Genomic DNA, 17,517 nt, shown 5'->3' with positions numbered 1-17,517 from the left:
TTGGACGGCTGTTCTCTACAAGCCAATCATCGCATTTGTCATAGAACGTACGTCAGGTTTCCAACATGGCTGACTAATGTAGTGAAGCTGTCGCAAAGCTAGTCGAAATCAATGTAAAATACATAGTAAATAATAAAAAATAATATCTCAGTCAGATTTAATTACCTTACTTAGCTGTATCGGAGTTTTGGTTACTATATAATGGCTTGTTGGACGCGCAAAGTTTAATTTTGGATTAAAAATTCACTTTATTGTAGGAAATATGCTCGCCCGTGAGCTAGGTTAGCCAGCGGTAGCATAGATTAAAAACTAGTCTGCTCCAAAATTAAATCCGCTTTCTCTTCAAATTGAAGCAATGTTGGGATTTCTGACAGCAAGGCAGGCTGGGCTGGATGACCCTCTACGACTGCGACGTGCAGAGTCAACGAGAAGGTGAGAGAGGATACTGGTACCATAGGTAGAGAAGGACAATACATCCAAGGGGCGTTAGGTATTCATGTTAGGTATTCATTACGCCTTTAGAGTGGTTGTAACTACAGGCGTACTTGATTGAAATGTCCTTTATTTTATCATGAATTTCAGGGTTAGACCATTTGTTGTACCTTCTTGTTACTAAAGATAGTTCTTTATGACTCTGGCTGTATGTTTGGGGTTGTTGTCATGCTGCAGACTGCAGAATGAGTTTTTCACCTGATGGTATTGCATGATATTCTGTCAATGCATTATATAGAATCAGTTTGCTTGTTTTGTTTGAGGAGTAGCCACAGACCTAAAGATTGTTCAATTTACAGTGTAAGAAAAAGATAAATATAGAGAACCGCAAGCACATCTTTAGATTTGAGGAAAATGACCGACCAGTATTTGCTAATTTAAATAAATCATTTGCTTTTGTTATAAGCTAACTACTGCGTCCCATCACCTTTTTCTAATACATCATTCCAGTTTCCCCACAGGCATTTTTCAAATATTGTTTAATAATGAAAATCTGTGTGAATCAATTAAGATGTCCAGTGATGCATATGTCTTCCTCTCTCTATATCTCCAAAGGGTCCTCAGTCTGAAGTTGAATCCTGACAGAGATGTGGATAGAATCCATGGAAATGGCATCAACACCATTGACATTGAAGCGATAGAGGGCAGATAGTAAGTCCTGATTTATTACAATTCTATAAATCACTACATTACTATTCCCTATTGAATGAAAATACCCTTTCATGCGTAGAGAAAAATCATGCTCTTTCTGGCTGTGTTTTTTTTTCTTTTTTTTTTTTTCTTTTTAAATCAATATCTGACCCAGAAAAACAGTAAAGAAGAGCGGAAATCAGACCAAGTGTTCTGTGATGATGGCTCTTGAAAGTTACTCTGTACCACTGAGGTTTGATACTCAGCCCTTGTCTGGTCACATTATATTGGTTAAATACTGTATTGGCTGATTTCTTTATGGGTCAGCCCACCAAAATCACAAAAAGATATTTTCTCAGTTAGCTGTAATGGTATCCACCCATAAAGCTAAGATCAATGCCATTGTCATACTCTCATTTCTGTTAGTGGTGAATTGGCATTGCGGCTCTCAAAGTATGAGAAATTACATTTGAATAACCTAACAGCTAAATGTTTTTCGAGAGACAATGTTCCAGTCACATGAGCTTATCCACAAACTTCAGACCAGAGAGAAAAAATATTTAAAAAACTGTGTAGGACAAAGCAATGCAGCATGTGAAGTTCACATTTTCTGTTGTTTAGCATGTTGTCTGGAGGAGCAGATGGAGTGATCGTTATCTATGACCTGGAGAACTACAGTGGGAAACCACAGTACACCTGCAAGGCAGTCTGCACAGTAGGCAGGTGAATGTAACTCCATTTTGTCCACTAGAGGGTAGCATTCTATTGAGATCTTACAGTACCATGTTATTCTCTGCTTTCTGACAGGCATGTCTTTATGATTTGTAGTGTAAATTATTCTGTACATATGTATATACATAAGTGAAGTGGCCTGCATTAGATTTTTTCTTTACTCATTAGGGCCACATGTCTGGTTTAATGACATGTGAACAGAAAATGTCCTAATTCTAATTCCCCGTAAATTCGTGACCCCCAATCTAATGCATATCAAATATGTGGAAAGGTTACCTCAGTCTGAACAGTCATCAGATTTAATTTACTGTTGCCATGAAAGATTTATAATGAACGCATGCACCAATGTGGCTGAACAGGGCTGCAGGAGAATGTGGCATTACAGTTTGTGGTGTGAATGTAGCCTTACAGTCTACGCAGGGCACATTAATTTGTTCATTAACATGTAACAATACTTTAAAGTTCTGCTACAGTGTATTAGTTTTGTGTTTTGAATATAACAGGGTGAAACAGAGCAGAATTTATGCAGGTGTCTGTTTCTATGAGCATGTGTATTGCTCTGGTGACGGTTCAGGCTTTTTCTTTTTTCCTTTTTCCTTTTTTAGATCTAGCCAAAATGTCCACAAATTCAGTGTAGAGACCGTTCAGTGGTATCCTTACGACACAGGCATGTTTGTCTCCAGTTCCTTTGATAAGACCATGAAGGTCTGGGACACTGAGACACTGAAGGTAAGGCACGTCACCTACATACCAAGTTTATTCCATGTTAAATGTGATATTCTTGAGTTACCTGTGCACTTAGTTCTCCCATGTATAATATGTAAAGTTTGGATGGACAAAATTTGAAGAACTTTTGAAATATAAACTCAGTTATCGTAGAGATAACTCAACATATCTTTGACACAGTGTCAACATATATTCAATGTTGTAATATAAGCATCACTTAGATAGGGTTTACTGCACAGCTACAGGATTTTATTGTATTAAATCATACAGATGATCCTAATAAGACGGTAACGCAGTGCATATTGGAGATTTGTTTATTAGGTTTTCTTATAGCTCCGCCAACCTTGCTCTCTTTTTGCTCTTTTTACTATCTCTTCCCTGCTCTTTCTTATTTTCTGCTTCATGCTTTCTACCTTTCTGTGCCACATAGTCCCATATGGCAGGCTCTGAGCTGTGCTAGAGTTACACTGGCATCACGGTTACCTCAAAAGGTCAGGCAAAGGACAGAAAAGAACCCACCGACCTTTCATTTGTTTTACTCCATGTGTTTCTGTCTCTCCATCCCACGCACACACGCACACACAACCACACACTCATACCTATTAAATTATTTATTGTGGTTGTGTATTTTCACAGTAGTGTGTGCCGTGCATTGGTGTGCACATAGTGTATGTGTACGTGTGGTATTTTTATGCAAACAGAGCCTCCTCTGTGTGTGTGTGCCCATCGGCTGAGTCCACGTCGGTGCTGGCACACACTGACAGATGGGGCACAGAGAGGCTTTTTATATTGCTGAAGAATTTGCATTGTAACCACCACTGCTGCTTGGGTGAGCTGCCTTCTGAGCTCTGAGCTGCTGCGCCCTCCCTCTCTACTTGCTTTTATTTTTTATCTAATTCATTCTACGAACTCCGTCCCTCAACTGTGGAGAGTTTATTCCGCAGTTAAACTTTAGGGCAATGGCTTTATTTAAGGTTGTGGTTGTATATTTTATTTATGTAAGATTTTCATTCAGCATACATACACAAATATACACAGCACTTAACATACAGATGGCTAAATTTCTACTCACCACTTACTGACACTATCCTCTGGTACGTCTCCCTCCCTTTCTCTCACTTTGTGATTCCTCAGCCTGCTGAAGTCTTTGAGTTTGAGGGTAATGTCTACAGCCACCACCTGTCCCCCATCGCCAGGAAGCACAGCCTCATTGCAGGTGCGTGTGTGTAAATGCCCCCATGGTTTTTGCTGATATCAGTGACACGGAACTAACCTGGAGTACCTGCTGGCATTTGTGTGCTAAAAGGCATTGTATTTAGGACAAAAATCTCTTTAGTTACCCTGTCCGTCATCAGTTTGTTTCTCCAAGCAATGCACTGCATGCTTCCCTACAGCTCACATCAGACACTGCCCCTGCCTGGTATCTCTGTTTTTACCCCAGGTTGTAAAGTGTCATGAACCTGGTGGGGATAGAGGCAGGTCAGAACCTGGTTACACGTGGACTCAGGTTCAGAGACAGATTTCTGAAACATCACAAGAATCCAGGTGCTACCTCTCCATGTCACCTAGCAGGACCAACAGGTTACTCATGCCTGCCGAGTATGTGCTCATAAATGTGCACACAGATGCACCCTGTCACCTACACACGCCGTGTCTTTGACACGCCTGTTTCTAAGCCGGGCACAATCACAGTGTCTGTTTTTTTTTGTTTGTTTTTTTTTGTTTCTTTTTTTTCCCTTAATGTGTCCCTCCCCCTTAGAGGAGTTACAGAAGCTTGTCAAACAGGTGAAAACATCCCCAGAGTTTTCAGTTTTATCTAGGAAGACGCTTTTAAGGGAATCTGTTCCTAAAAAGCAAGAGTGGCTCATTAATTCTGCATAATTTAGGCCATTTAGATTTTAACAACGATTTAATCATCTTCCTTGTCCTGTTAAATTTCACCAAATACCTTGCCCTCCTCCCACACGTCGGGTGTGTTAGCTCATGTTTATCAAAAGTTAGTATCAGTGAGTTTTCAAGGTTACCACACCTTATCTCTCAGAACCTGGGACACTAGTTTTTATCCGTCTCAAGCACCGCTCCCTTATACATGGCATAGCAGATTATAAACACATTTATCACAATCTGTAAAATTTGACAATATTGATAAGTAGGAATGTAATATTGAAACCGTATGATTAGATGGAATTTTCAACTTTTAAGTTGTCCTGGTAATTCCCTTTTTTCAATTTTTTAAATAAAGAAATAATGTTTGAGTCTCCTCTTTCAACTGTCTCATTTTCAGTTGGCACCAAAAACCCTAAAATCCAGTTGTGTGACCTGAAGTCTGGCTCACGGATTCATGTTCTTCAGGGTTAGTGTACTACACCACACTTACTTTTACTGCTCTTTTTCCACACACACACACACACACACACACACACACACACACACACACACACACACACACACACACACACGTATCTGTTGTTGATGTAGTGATAAACAATAACTTATTTTCTCCTCCAGGTCACAGAGCAGAGGTCCTGTCTGTGCGGTGGTCGCCCAGATACGAGCACATATTGGCCACTGCCAGGTAAGCACTCAGAACTGCCAGTCTTTCTGAAATCATCACCTAGTTTGCCCTCAGAGTCACATCAAGAAATAGTGCCAGGTACAGGACAATCCCCACCACGTTGTGTCCCAGCAGTTTTTATTCATCTTAGTTGCCGGCCATCTGGCCACGTTGCATCGATGATTCAAGTATAATGGCACCACATCGCTAGCAGATAGGCGCTGTGGCACTCTAGTAGCCCTGTCAGTATAGCATATGGTAGATACAGTCCCCACCTGTTTTATGCTACACCAGACCTGCTAATTAACCCATTGAGATCAGTGTGCTGCTGTCCCTGTGGACTGTAAGTGATTTTGAAAACAACTGGCACAGAGAGGCACACAGAAACATGTGTGGTATTCTATTATGGAGCAGCATGTTAATTCCCAAAAGAAAACTGACCTTTAAAAGCAAACACTGGTTTACACACACTGGTGTATGTAAGCTCATCTGTCTAAGCATATACTGTATTGTTCCTATAAATCCCTGTATTGCACCTGTTGGTTGGTTTATAGGACCATATCTTAATTAATTAATGAGGAGAGAGTAAAACAAACAATTCCCCAATTTCTCCCTCTAAGTGCAGACAGCAAGGTGAAAGTATGGGATGTGCGTCGGGCTTCTGGTAGTCTCTTCACTCTGGACCAGCACAGTGGAGACAAGTCAAAAGCCTCCTCTGAGGCAGGTACTGTTACCTCTTCCCTTTCCTTTCTTTTACACACATATTTTAATAATTTATTCTGATTATGCAGGACTTTTGGAAGAAGATGTTTCAGCCTTTATTTAGAGAAGCAGAAAACATGTAAAGACATTGAAGGGAATCAGGACAGAATATATGTCAGACGGAGCCCTGGGAGGATGTAATTAGCAGGGTAATAATTTGGAGTTTAGCTGATATGCTGATGTGTTGCATCATCCTGTTGTACATTTTCCCCTTCCTCAACCATCCAGCACTCACTGTGCAAGATGGACCTTTATCAACCCCACGATATGGCACATATCTTACAGTGGTGCTACACAGGCATGCTGTATACATACAATAGGAGCTAAGGTGCATACAATCATCCAATAGATCCTAAAACATCTTGAAGTACAAATTGAAGAAGTGGAGGGCTGCACATTGATCTAGAGCAACAATATTAGCCTTCCCGGTAATTGATGCTTGATGCAATGATGCATTTAAAAATTATTGTTTGTAGAAATTACAACAAAGTTTTGCTCTTGTCACTTGTGATATCTAATAACTTTTATTTAATCACTTTAACACAAAACTGAGGTTGTCTCTCTAGAGGAGACAGTATCTGCCTGAGGTCCTGTTTGTGTTGAAGCCAAGGGGGCCCATGCCTAGAGGAAACCAGTTTGTAGTTCAACCAGTTTTGCTCAGCTACTCTGTGCTGTGCAATAATAGAAGACAAGGGGCTTTAACAACACACACACTAAGAGTATGTAATTGATGGATGGGTATGAGATGCGATTATGTAGAAAAAATATGCACTGTATAACCTTCAGCATGTTGTAGGAGGAACTGGATGACAAATGCACTGCCACCATCTCTTACCTGTCTCTAACCAGTAAACACAGCCCATAATGGCAGAGTGAATGGCCTGTGCTTCACTGGTGATGGCCTCTACCTCCTCACAACTGGAACTGATGACCGCATGAGACTGTGGAATAGTGCCACTGGGGAAAACACACTGGTAAGGTGTATGTGTGCCTTTCACTAACCAGATTCTTGAAAGAAGTGTGAATAACAATTGAATGAATACCAAAAGCATCTAGCACGATATCCTCCAGTCTAGTTTTAGAACCTGTAGAAACTGTTTTTGGTGGGGTCATAAGCTATTCCTGAAACAGGGGTTCAGTCCAGCTGTGTATCCTGGATGTAAGTGCCCCTTTTGATATTGTCAAAAAAGTAGCGGATCGAGCGGGTGGAGTTATTAAATGAATCAACTTTTTTCCCTAAGAATTACCATGCAAAGACTGATGAAGTTGTGGTATCAGTGTGTAAACAGGTGAAACAGGAATTCATGTTTGGTTAACAATCACCAACTGCTAATCAAAAACCAGCCACTTTTAACCTAATAGGAAAGCCTTGTTTACATCCCTGCTTTTACAGGCAGCTTCAGGACAGACTATCTGACTATTTTAACTCCGGGCATGATGATAGAAAAAGAGACAACAGGAAGTCAGAGCAGAAAGAGACAAATAGCCCAAACTAAGCCAACAGGATGCCAGTTAAAAAACTTTATGGCCTTGGGTTCATATAAAACATGTAACCTCATACACAACCCCACACCACAGAAACATAACCTCACCCCAAAGCCTGGGGAAGCTATGCTATTACCCTCGGTTCTCACACGGCCTCCTGTTCTAATATCCTGCTCTGCTGCCTCATGCTGCAGTTGCCATGGTGGGCATTTTTCCATCTTCAGGCACAAGGCACAAGAGTGAGGGTAGATGACCTTCCCTCCTGGGCAAAGGTCAGAGCTGGTTTATAGATGATGATGTGGGAATTTCTGGTGCACATTAGGTATGTGAGAGGAATGCAATACAAAATTCAAACGTGTTTCACAGACATGAATGAAGCCTAATAGTTCTACTCCATCAAGGTAAAGTAATTTGCTTATTTGCACTTGTTTGATTTGAATTTAGGTTCTTTTCAAGTCCTTGAAAAGTCTGAAAGGAATATATTTATTTCTTGAATACTTTTGAATTCATTGAAAAATGGGGTTTGGTGTCCTCAGTTCAGGTTTAGAAGCCTTAAAATGATGGTTTCTTGCTATGCTGTTAAGCCTTCGACCTGACCACAGCTTAGTATTAAATGAACAAGTTTCATATTTATCCAGGAAACCATCACATGTTGGTTGGTGTAATAAGCAGTTTATATCTGGACTTTTATAAACACATTATCTGAACCATGTATCCCTTCACTTTTTGTCCCTCAGGTGAATTACGGGAAGGTCTGCAACGACAGTCGTAAAAGGCTACAGTTCACGGTGTCACGTGGCTGCAGCCCAGAGTTTGTGTTTGTGCCATGTGGCAGCTCCATTGCAGTGTATGCCCTCCACACTGGAGAGCTGGTCACTATGCTCAGGGGTCACTACAACAATGTCGATTGCTGCGAGTTCCACCCAGACTACCAGGTGAGACACACCAAAGGCCCAGGTTGTCACTATTCTCTGCATCTGGCCAGTGTACCCATCTATCTGCAGTGCAGCCTTTGTTTGTATTTCCACCAATCTATTTCTGTTTGTTCTGCCAGTCTGGTCTAGTTTTTCTCCTGTATGCTTAGAGAATTCAGGTCAGTTTCTCTCTGTCCATGTTTTTTTTTTTTTTTTTTTTATCTCTTTAACCGCTCTGGTGTTGTCAGGAGCTGTTACAAATTTGCAATCACCATGGCAGTCTCAAATGAGCCATTTTCCTGTGGACAGATAACATGATAAAGTCAACATTTCCAGAGGTATACCAAACTACTATAAATGCAAATACAGGTCTCACCATTGTGAGCCTCAAGTTAGTACTCTCTGCCTAAATGTTGACTGTGTCTCAAGGTTTAACTGCACAGTTGTAATCATCTTAACCATCTTGGAGTCAAATAAGTGCTACCTTTGTTTCACCATTATCTCTAACATACAGTTCTCTACCTATGCTTGTTGCCATGAGGATTGCAGGAGGGGATTGAAAGCCAAGGGGACAGGGATGTGGCATTGGTGCTTTATCTTAGCTTTCTTAGCTGCTCTGCCATAAATTTTAAGCTTTTTAATTATTATCTCTTCACACTTTCCACAAAAGTGCAAGAGGTTTCAGTATCTGTACATTTAACTTGAATGTTAAACATCACAATGTAGCTGAAGACAGACCCTACTGCCAAACTTTATTTTTTAAGGCAGAAATGCACATATTGGATTATTCCAATATCGATATACAGATTTTTATAGATAATTACAAAGTAAAAGAGAGACCATACCAGTTATTCTGTTGCTAATTTTACAATGGACACAGAAATGTGCCACTTCCAAAATAGGCAAATATTGACATAAAAATAAGATCTGACTAAAACCAATATCTTTTTTAAAATCCAGCCGTTGGCTGAAATCAGTACTCTTCCAATATATCTGCAAATCCCTGGCATATTTGTCATGATTTCTCTTACAGTCTAAGCAAAACTAACAATATACAGCTAGAATATGCTTGTTCAGTAATGTATTTCTGCTCAAGTGTCCATTAATTGTAACTAATGTGGCAGTTATATGTCTTCATTTTCTACTTCAAGTGTATGTAGTAGTCTTGTGTGCTGAGAAACACCCTTAGCAAATTATTATACATACATTATGGTATTACACATAATCATCATAAATGTAGAGAGATGTCCAACCCATGCCCTCTTTATTGGGCAATTTCAGCATCCGGTGTCATACTCAGGTTTAGTATGTGTAAACGACTTGGGAATGCAGTTGGGCTGCTCACCACTTTGGAACTTCAGGTACGAATACCTAGTCCTGAAAATGTGTTTTACTGCTTTTTTAAGCCTCTTGTCTGATGTGATGACTGATCACTCCCATGGCAATGACAATGGCTCCAATGAGTTCACTTGCATTGCACGGACAGTTTTAAGCTTATTAATTATTTTTCTCTTGTTAACTGCTTGTTAACGTTAATTTTTCCCCAGGTGCTGATGTCATTGTTTGAAAGTGCTTTAAGGTGAAGGTTATGCTGAGACAGCAGATTTTTTCATTTCCCTGTAACAGAGTGTGAACCAAAGTGTCAGACCTGAAGTGTCCTTTCTTCTTTATATGTAGGAGCTGTATAGTGGAGGTAAAGACTGTAACATCCTGGCGTGGGTTCCTGTCCTCCGTGCCTCAGATGTGGAAGAAGAGTTACACTGTGCAAATACGGTAAGTCAAAACAACAGGAAACAATATAGGGAAAAGGACTGTATAGTGATGGATGGATGGATGGATGGATGGATAGATAGATAGTTTCAAGTGTCAACCTTCATTTTGTTATTTTCCCTTGGTGGTTATGGCACCTCAGTGTTATCCAGCACATAGTGATGCACTTACAAACACAGGGACACTCTGTCATGTCTGCTCGTCTCCTTCATCCCATTTTATCAGATGAGCAATAGAACTTATGTGTGGTTACCTGGTAGTTTTGTTTTCCTGCAGTGTATACCCATATAAGGTTGTGATTTGTGTGCATACACGTTATGTTTTTGTAATGGATCTATTTAAGAAGAATATCTTAATTCAGACTTAATATTGAGCTAAATGTCCTGATTCCTTACAGGGTGCTGCTGGCCAGTCTTCAGTGAACCCTGCCTTTCAGGACGCATGGAGTGATGAAGATTAATGCTGATGTTTTGTATGTGTGAGGAAAAGTGGACACACGGTTCTCTGAGCTTGCAAAGGAGCACACATCCTTCACAATTAACTTGTCAAAAAATTGACAGGTCCAGGGACACCTGTGAAGATAATTGTTGGTTTAGGGACATTCTTCCTGTTTCATCAATGCCAACAAAGATGAAGGCCTTAAAATTAAAATGATTTGAGTAAATAATTGTCCGACTTTATAAGTATGCACAATGTTATGAATATTTTTTGTACATTTGATATGGCATTGCTATTGTTGTTTTGCATTTTTTTATTTGAATGTAAAGCTAACATAGTCCTTGGTCATACTCATGGGGGATGACCACTACTGTCTGGGCAAATTATAATATGAGAATACATCTTTATTGTAATTTCACACAACTCACACACTTGTTTATGATACTGACACTATATTAAATTCATACATTCTGTAATACCCACAGTTAAATTTTGGCTAGAGGTACGAGAGAGAGATTTGTAAGCTTTTTAAACAGCTGTCTTTTAGCTTGTGTGTTTCTGCAGCTCAGGTGAGAAGGCACTGCCCAGAATCCGCACATGCCAGGAACCAGGCATTCAAAAACACAGGGTGTCTTGTTGTCATTCCTAGGAAAATTTGCTTTTGTTTTTAAGTTGTGCTGTCAGCCCTTGTTGAAAGTAAGCAGCAGGGAACGATACTGAAATCTCTTTCTCTGTCCCACCCCCATCACAGTTTTACATATTGGCTTTGTTTCCTTGGAAACACTTGGAACTTATATGAGGCTTCATACTGACCTATAAAACACATTAAAGTGATCAAAATAGTTATCTGTATGAAATGTACCATTATTTCTTGCATACAAATGTAGTAATTTGAATGTGAAAGGATTATTTATATCCAGGTTACTGTTTCTGTCCTCATTGTGCACAATTCAGTTCTGCTTTCCCCACTTTACCTGAAGTGTCTTGAATTGTACTGTATTATTATTATTTTTTTTTAAATGTGTCTGTCTTGTAATAAAAGAGCTGGGAATGCTACCTCCTTTACCAGACTTGTGTAATCTTAACTGTGGTTTTAGAGGGCTTATGGAAAATAACAGCACTAACTGTGAAGTTATGTCCTTTTTTGTACTGAAACCAATTATTGATTACGTTTGAAGAGTATATAGTGTGCTGTTACAAAATCGAGACATTGTTTTCGATGAGGCATCACACAAGAATCCCTACACTTGCATTGTTGGAGAGAAATTGGCCAATTAGCGAGAGAGAGCGAGAGAGAGGGCGTGGTCGAGGACCTGGTCCCGCCCATTTGGGAGCCATAAAGAGCGAAGAGAGCGCGCTCCTGAAAGCGCGTGAGCAGAGAGGGCGAAACACCTGTGGGGAAAGCTCAGGTGGGCAGGGAGTGTGGATACAAGGATTTTTGACGCACCAAAAGGATTTTCATCGAGTGTCAGCAGTCGTAGCAGAAGTGAAGGTTAGTAATTTAACTTTATTCTGTTTAACAAATCTTAGTCGAGGATAAAACATAAAAATAAGAGAATTAAAAGAGATGAGAGGGCACAAATCTGAGAACTCGTGCGTCGACGCCGAAACGTGCCCGTGATTATCGAAACATTTCCTGCCGTTGTGTGATGGATGGTAGCTGTTGAACTTGTTTTGCAAGTTGCATCACCCTTTTTTCTTCATCTTAGACACTTGTTGGGGGTTACTGTGATACTGAATAGTGTCGCTTACTCACTGAATATTATGTAAAAATGTGCGTTCTCAAAGGTACGTCTTAACTTTAATGGCCTCCTAAAACCGTTATAGAATTAACTTTAATTGTGCGCGTGAGGGGTGGTGGTCGTAATATTTCTCAAGTACAATTTTTAAGAAATGCTTTTTCTTTACAATTTGCCAGTTTGTGTGGATTCAGAAAGTCACCCATTTTATTTATTAAATCAGGTAACATCGATAACTTATTGGTGTTAATTAAGAGTTGAATCCAGTGTTTTTTTGTTCGCGTTTTTTTTCTCTTTTTTCCTCCCTCTTGCCTCAGCAAGGCTTCCTCAGCTTCTAAACAGTGGTCTGTAGGACCACCCTTCACTCCAACGTGGATTTCTGACTTGGTAAATCTGTGTGAGTTGACACTGCAGACTTTTAAAATACACCAAAGGAGGAGGTGTGCCATGGGAGTAGCAGCCTTTACATCAGGATCCCTGACTATAACGTTAATTGGCGTGTCAGGACTTGCCATGTTCTCGTTAGTGTAGAGACTCCAGACAGCCATGCCTTTTTCACAGTTCACTCGGTGACTTACACCTTGCCCTGTTCAGTTCCTGTTGGGTTCAGGTAGACACACCTTGAAAAAAACCTGTCGTGTAGGATTATGTCCAGTGTACACCTGGTAGACATGGGGTGATTTATCCTTTTGCGTTTACTTGCAGCTCCACACAGGTGGCGCAGCAGTTTTCCAGAAACAAAGATAAACTAACGGATGGATTTGCGTGGCAAGATTTAGTTTGACCTTTTGGTTTGTCAAGTGAGATGAATGAACAGTTCCCCTTGGCTTATTTCCCCATACTACAGGCACGTTTCATAAACCAGTCAAGCCGGTCATTGTGAACTTTTACCTGTCACTCAAGCCAGCATTGACCGTGTAACTGCTAAGGATTAACCGATGTCCAAAACATCTTATAGATGTGTTACTTTATTGAACAGCTCAATTTGACTTATGACCCATTAGATAGGGTCGTGATTAGGGCTGTAATGAACCCCCCCCCCCCCCACCCCCCAATTAATCGATTGTTTGCCTGTACAACATAAGAAAATGGTGAAATGATTATCCCAGAGCCCAAGGTGATGTCTTGTAAGAGTGGAAAAAGTGACAAATATTCACACTGGAGACGCTGGAATCAAAAAACCGTTGAAATAAAAGTGGACAAATGGTTATCAATTTATCAAAGTGGTTGCTGATTATTGTTTTGATTGACTCTGTTTTACTACAAATAATTCACACTATGTAATGTTAACAACTGCATCAATTGGAGCTGTTTTAATGGCTATTTTCCATCGCTTTTTTCAGTGTGGTTTGTTTAAGCTTTACATCATAGCTCATTCCCACATTGTTCTTGTTCTTGTAGCTTATGAAAAGCATTTCCAAATTGAGTAGGCCACCTCTGTATGTCTGTTTAATTGTAAAAGATGCCTAGACCAAGAGTCAAGGTTTTGTCATGGCACAAGAGTGCTTGTAAACATATTGTAAGTGGACAAGAAATTATTTTTACATTTGCCATTTGTACATGTTTCTTGAATGAATTCTAGTCACACTGTTTCTCAGATAACTGAGCCACAGAGCAATGTATTGTACTCCCTGTACACTCTTGGCTTTGTCTGTCGGATAGCAAAGAATGGGTGAGCTGAGTTCCCTCTCACAGTCCTGTCCTTTGAGCTATTCCAATATGCTGTTTGTGAGTATAACCACAAATGTTCATATTCCGCCTATAACTATACTGGGTTGAACATGGGTCAGATCTTATCATGTGTTAAAATTCCATCCTGAAATGAAATGGCCGGTTGCATGTGGAGGAAATGATACTGTTTGCTGCCTGTTTCTGTGAATAGTTCTGGTTACATGTTTCTTTTACAACTTGTATGCCAGTTGTCTCGAGAGAGACTAGTTACTTCCTGTTTAGCATTCATAATGAAGGTTGAGGAACCGGTAACCATTTGTTCCCTTTATAGTTCTTCAATGTAAAACTTGACTTTTTTTTTTTTTTTTTAAATCAGTCAGTTGAATCCAATGTATTCCCCATTTTGTGTATTCGGCAGCTTTAAAATATTTATGAACATTTTGATAAGCAAATACTTTTTCCACTTAACTGATTCTGTGCTGGGCTCCCTATCCAAATGCCAGGCAACTCATCTGATCCAAACTGACTTCCTAACCTTTGCCTTTGCTCTTTTTAGGTGAACTGCAAGGATCTTGTCTTAAAATGGAGCTGGATAATATAAAGTCCTCAGCTGCACTCATTTATGATGAGTTCATCCAAAATGCAGGTGAGTCTTTGACCATACAAACGCACCAAGCATTCAAGGTAGCTTTATGGCATGTTTAACTTTAAACCCTACACTATGGTCACTTTTGGGTTTGTCTCTGCTTCACCATGATACACTGGCTCACTTTCTTTGTATCTGAACACAGTTGATCTCACAAACCTGTCAAAATGCTTTTGTTGCAGATTCACGGACGGGGAACTGGTTTCTTATGTCGTCTCCTATCCCCCAAACGATCATCATTGCCGCATACATTTACTTCGTCACATCGCTCGGGCCTCGGATAATGGAGAACCGCAAAGCCTTTGACCTCAAAGGCGTTCTCATCGTCTACAACTTCGGTGTGGTCGCTCTCTCGCTCTATATGTGCTATGAGGTGAGTCATCATGTTATGTTTTTTTTTCCTCCCCCCTTTAATGTAAGATTTCACACAGCAATGCATGCCATAGCCTCAAAGTTGAAACACCAGTCTTTTTTTTTGAACTGAGCTCACTATTAAGAACAGAGCCATGACACATGCCATTAGGTAGTCTTGTGAAGTGAGTTAGAACTGCACAACAAGACTTTGACTTTATCCTATGTCAGTCTTGTCAGCACGTCTTCATTTCATTGATGTTTCTAGCATGTAGTAATTTGGATTGACTTGATTCGTGTTTTTCTCGAGAACTTTAATTGTAAACGCTAATAAATCGTAAAATATTACCCTGCCTCACTGCATGTGTGTAAGTCATGACTGTGAGGAACTGTCAAACATTAACATAATGTTGACTGAAATTTTCACTTTCTTTCTTAGTTTGTGATGTCGGGATGGGGCACCGGATACTCTTTTCACTGTGACTTGGTCGACTACTCCGATTCACCACAGGCCATGAGGGTAAGGTACACCTACAATTTGTGCTGTATTGCATTTAAATCTGAATTTGGCACCAAATGCACTGTAACATCAGGATGTTTATTTTGAACCAGTACTGAAATGTTCCTTGTCTCCTCTAGATGGCGGCAACATGCTGGCTTTACTATTTCTCAAAGTTCATTGAGATGTTGGACACAGTAAGTGGCAAATATTTGGTGCAAACCAATATGAATACATTCCCTTGTGTACTGTGTTGTTGCATTTCATGACACTGTGAATCTACCATGTGTCAAATCATAGCAGTTTCTAACTTGTGCAATGTCTCTTTTGTGTACTTTATTATTTTTTTTTCTCTGTAGATCTTCTTCGTCCTGAGGAAGAAGAACAGTCAGGTGACATTTCTTCATGTGTACCATCACTCCATCATGCCCTTCACCTGGTGGTTTGGTGTTCGTTTTGCTCCAGGTAGAATTATTATTTTCTTTTTTTTTTTTTTCTTTTTTTTTTTTTTTTTTTTTTTTTTTTTTTTTCTCTATATATACCATCAAAATTTTTCCATGACATTTCACTAATTTCTTGACATTTTTCTGGTCTCATTCCTAATACACTCCCTATTTCAGGTGGTCTGGGGACATTCCACGCCTTGCTCAACTGTGTTGTCCATGTTATCATGTACTCATACTATGGTCTGACTGCCATGGGCCCCAACTACCAGAAGTACCTGTGGTGGAAAAAATACCTCACTACCATTCAACTGGTATGTTAAGTGGTCTAACTAGCTCATGGTTTTTTGTATATCTTAGAATTTCAAAGTGTATTTTTATAAAGACCTGTGGGGAATCATGGCAATTGAACTCAACCCATCCTTTCTTTGTTGCTCCCCAGATCCAGTTTGTTATGGTAACCAGCCACATCTCCCAGTATTTCTTCATGAAGGACTGTCCCTACCAGTTCCCCATCTTTATCTACATCATCGGTCTCTACGGCCTGATTTTCCTGTTCCTCTTCCTCAACTTCTGGTACCACGCCTACACCAAGGGCAAGAGGCTGCCTAAAGTGCTACAGGCTCAGACATGGGCACACCACACCAATGGAGTTATGAATGGAAACGCCAGTCATGAAAAAGATGAGTGATGCATGACTCGGCTAATCGGGGGGGTTGACCTCATTTACATAAGCAAACCAGAGAGTGGAGATTCACTCAATTTGTTTTTTTTGTTTGTTTGTTTGTTGTTTTTTTTAAATTGCTTTTCTACTTGTAACTGCAAAAGACAATCTTTAAATTATGACCAAACTTATATTTAAGACCTAAGCTGAAAGGTTTTTATCTTTGTTTACAGTGAAGGTAAAGACCAGTTCTGCTATGGAAATGTCAAAATCAAAATATCCTTACTTTTTCTGCTACCAAATGAGTTTCAAGTTTGAAGATCATCTCCACTATTCACAGATTTATAGGGCTTCACCTATGGTAAGACTGCAGGACCCTCAGCTCTACGTCCTCAAAAAAGCTTCTAGTGCTGAGATCTATCTTTCTTTCTTTTTTTTTTTTTTTTTTTTTTTTTTTTTTTTCTTTAAAAAAAGGAAATCCAGTAAAAAATTTTTTTTTTTTTTTTTTTAAAGTTGTGCACTGAAAAGTTTAGGGTTGTTTATTTCACTACGCCTAAAATGTTTTGAGTCGACATTTTTATAATGGTGTTTAGGCTACATGTCCTGTTGTTAAATGGGTTTTATGCATGCAGAACAGGGTGTTTATAGGTCTGATCACATATGCATACCCACTTCTCTGGCTTGAGTCACAGCTGCTGATGGTACAGACATTCAGTGGAAAGAGCTCTCTTAACAGTAATGGCAATTTATTCTAACTTAATAATCCTCCTATGAAGCGATGGTGTGACAGAGATGCCAGAGAGGGAGGCTGCTGGTTCTCGTTGGATCGAGAGCTTTAGCTACAGTTTTACTGCTTCCTAACTGAGGCATATTGCAAAATAACACTGTATTACTGGACCACAGTATGTCCAATTATATGGAGTCACTACTTGGCCAACCAGTCACAAAACATGAGCATGTTTTTTGCTTTTTGAGTATTTGCTTCATATGTTGAAGCCCTG

At 39.8% G+C, this 17,517-nt stretch overlaps 2 protein-coding genes across 2 annotated transcripts; both read left to right on the top strand.

Annotated features, from left to right (window-relative positions):
* Positions 1-68: 68 nt before the first annotated feature.
* On the top strand, positions 69-11,547 carry ercc8 (ERCC excision repair 8, CSA ubiquitin ligase complex subunit). The gene is made up of 12 exons (XM_022757756.1): positions 69-432; positions 1,048-1,143; positions 1,744-1,845; positions 2,460-2,583; positions 3,715-3,796; positions 4,865-4,933; positions 5,089-5,155; positions 5,755-5,858; positions 6,746-6,870; positions 8,119-8,316; positions 9,973-10,068; positions 10,463-11,547. The coding sequence occupies exons 1-12, from the start codon at positions 356-358 to the stop codon at positions 10,523-10,525; spliced, it is 1,203 nt and encodes a 400-aa protein (XP_022613477.1). The 5' UTR covers positions 69-355; the 3' UTR covers positions 10,526-11,547.
* Positions 11,548-11,888: 341 nt separating this feature from the next.
* elovl7 (ELOVL fatty acid elongase 7) lies at positions 11,889-16,977 on the top strand. Its single transcript, XM_022757673.1, has 8 exons — positions 11,889-11,995; positions 14,470-14,559; positions 14,742-14,932; positions 15,350-15,430; positions 15,550-15,606; positions 15,769-15,874; positions 16,030-16,166; positions 16,295-16,977. Exons 2-8 carry the CDS (start codon positions 14,496-14,498, stop codon positions 16,541-16,543), a joined length of 885 nt encoding a protein of 294 aa, XP_022613394.1. The 5' UTR covers positions 11,889-11,995; positions 14,470-14,495; the 3' UTR covers positions 16,544-16,977.
* The last annotated feature ends 540 nt before the right edge of the window (positions 16,978-17,517 follow it).

Source organism: Seriola dumerili, unplaced genomic scaffold (genome assembly GCF_002260705.1).
Source record: "Seriola dumerili isolate Sdu_G_001 unplaced genomic scaffold, Sdu_1.0 BDQW01000290.1, whole genome shotgun sequence".
NCBI classification, from domain to species: Eukaryota; Metazoa; Chordata; class Actinopteri; order Carangiformes; family Carangidae; genus Seriola; species Seriola dumerili.
This window is presented reverse-complemented; position numbering and strand designations above follow the sequence as displayed.

Excerpts from the sequence above, each read along its gene's own strand:
- elovl7 (XM_022757673.1), top strand. The coding sequence starts at position 14,496 with ATGGAGCTGGATAATATAAAGTCCTCAGCTGCACTCATTTATGATGAG. Across the intron at positions 14,933-15,349 it reads CGCTCTATATGTGCTATGAG|TTTGTGATGTCGGGATGGGG; the intron begins GTGAGTCATCAT and ends TTTCTTTCTTAG. Across the intron at positions 16,167-16,294 it reads ACCTCACTACCATTCAACTG|ATCCAGTTTGTTATGGTAAC; the intron begins GTATGTTAAGTG and ends GTTGCTCCCCAG.
- ercc8 (XM_022757756.1), top strand. The coding sequence starts at position 356 with ATGTTGGGATTTCTGACAGCAAGGCAGGCTGGGCTGGATGACCCTCTA. Across the intron at positions 1,144-1,743 it reads GAAGCGATAGAGGGCAGATA|CATGTTGTCTGGAGGAGCAG; the intron begins GTAAGTCCTGAT and ends TCTGTTGTTTAG. Across the intron at positions 5,156-5,754 it reads CACATATTGGCCACTGCCAG|TGCAGACAGCAAGGTGAAAG; the intron begins GTAAGCACTCAG and ends TCTCCCTCTAAG.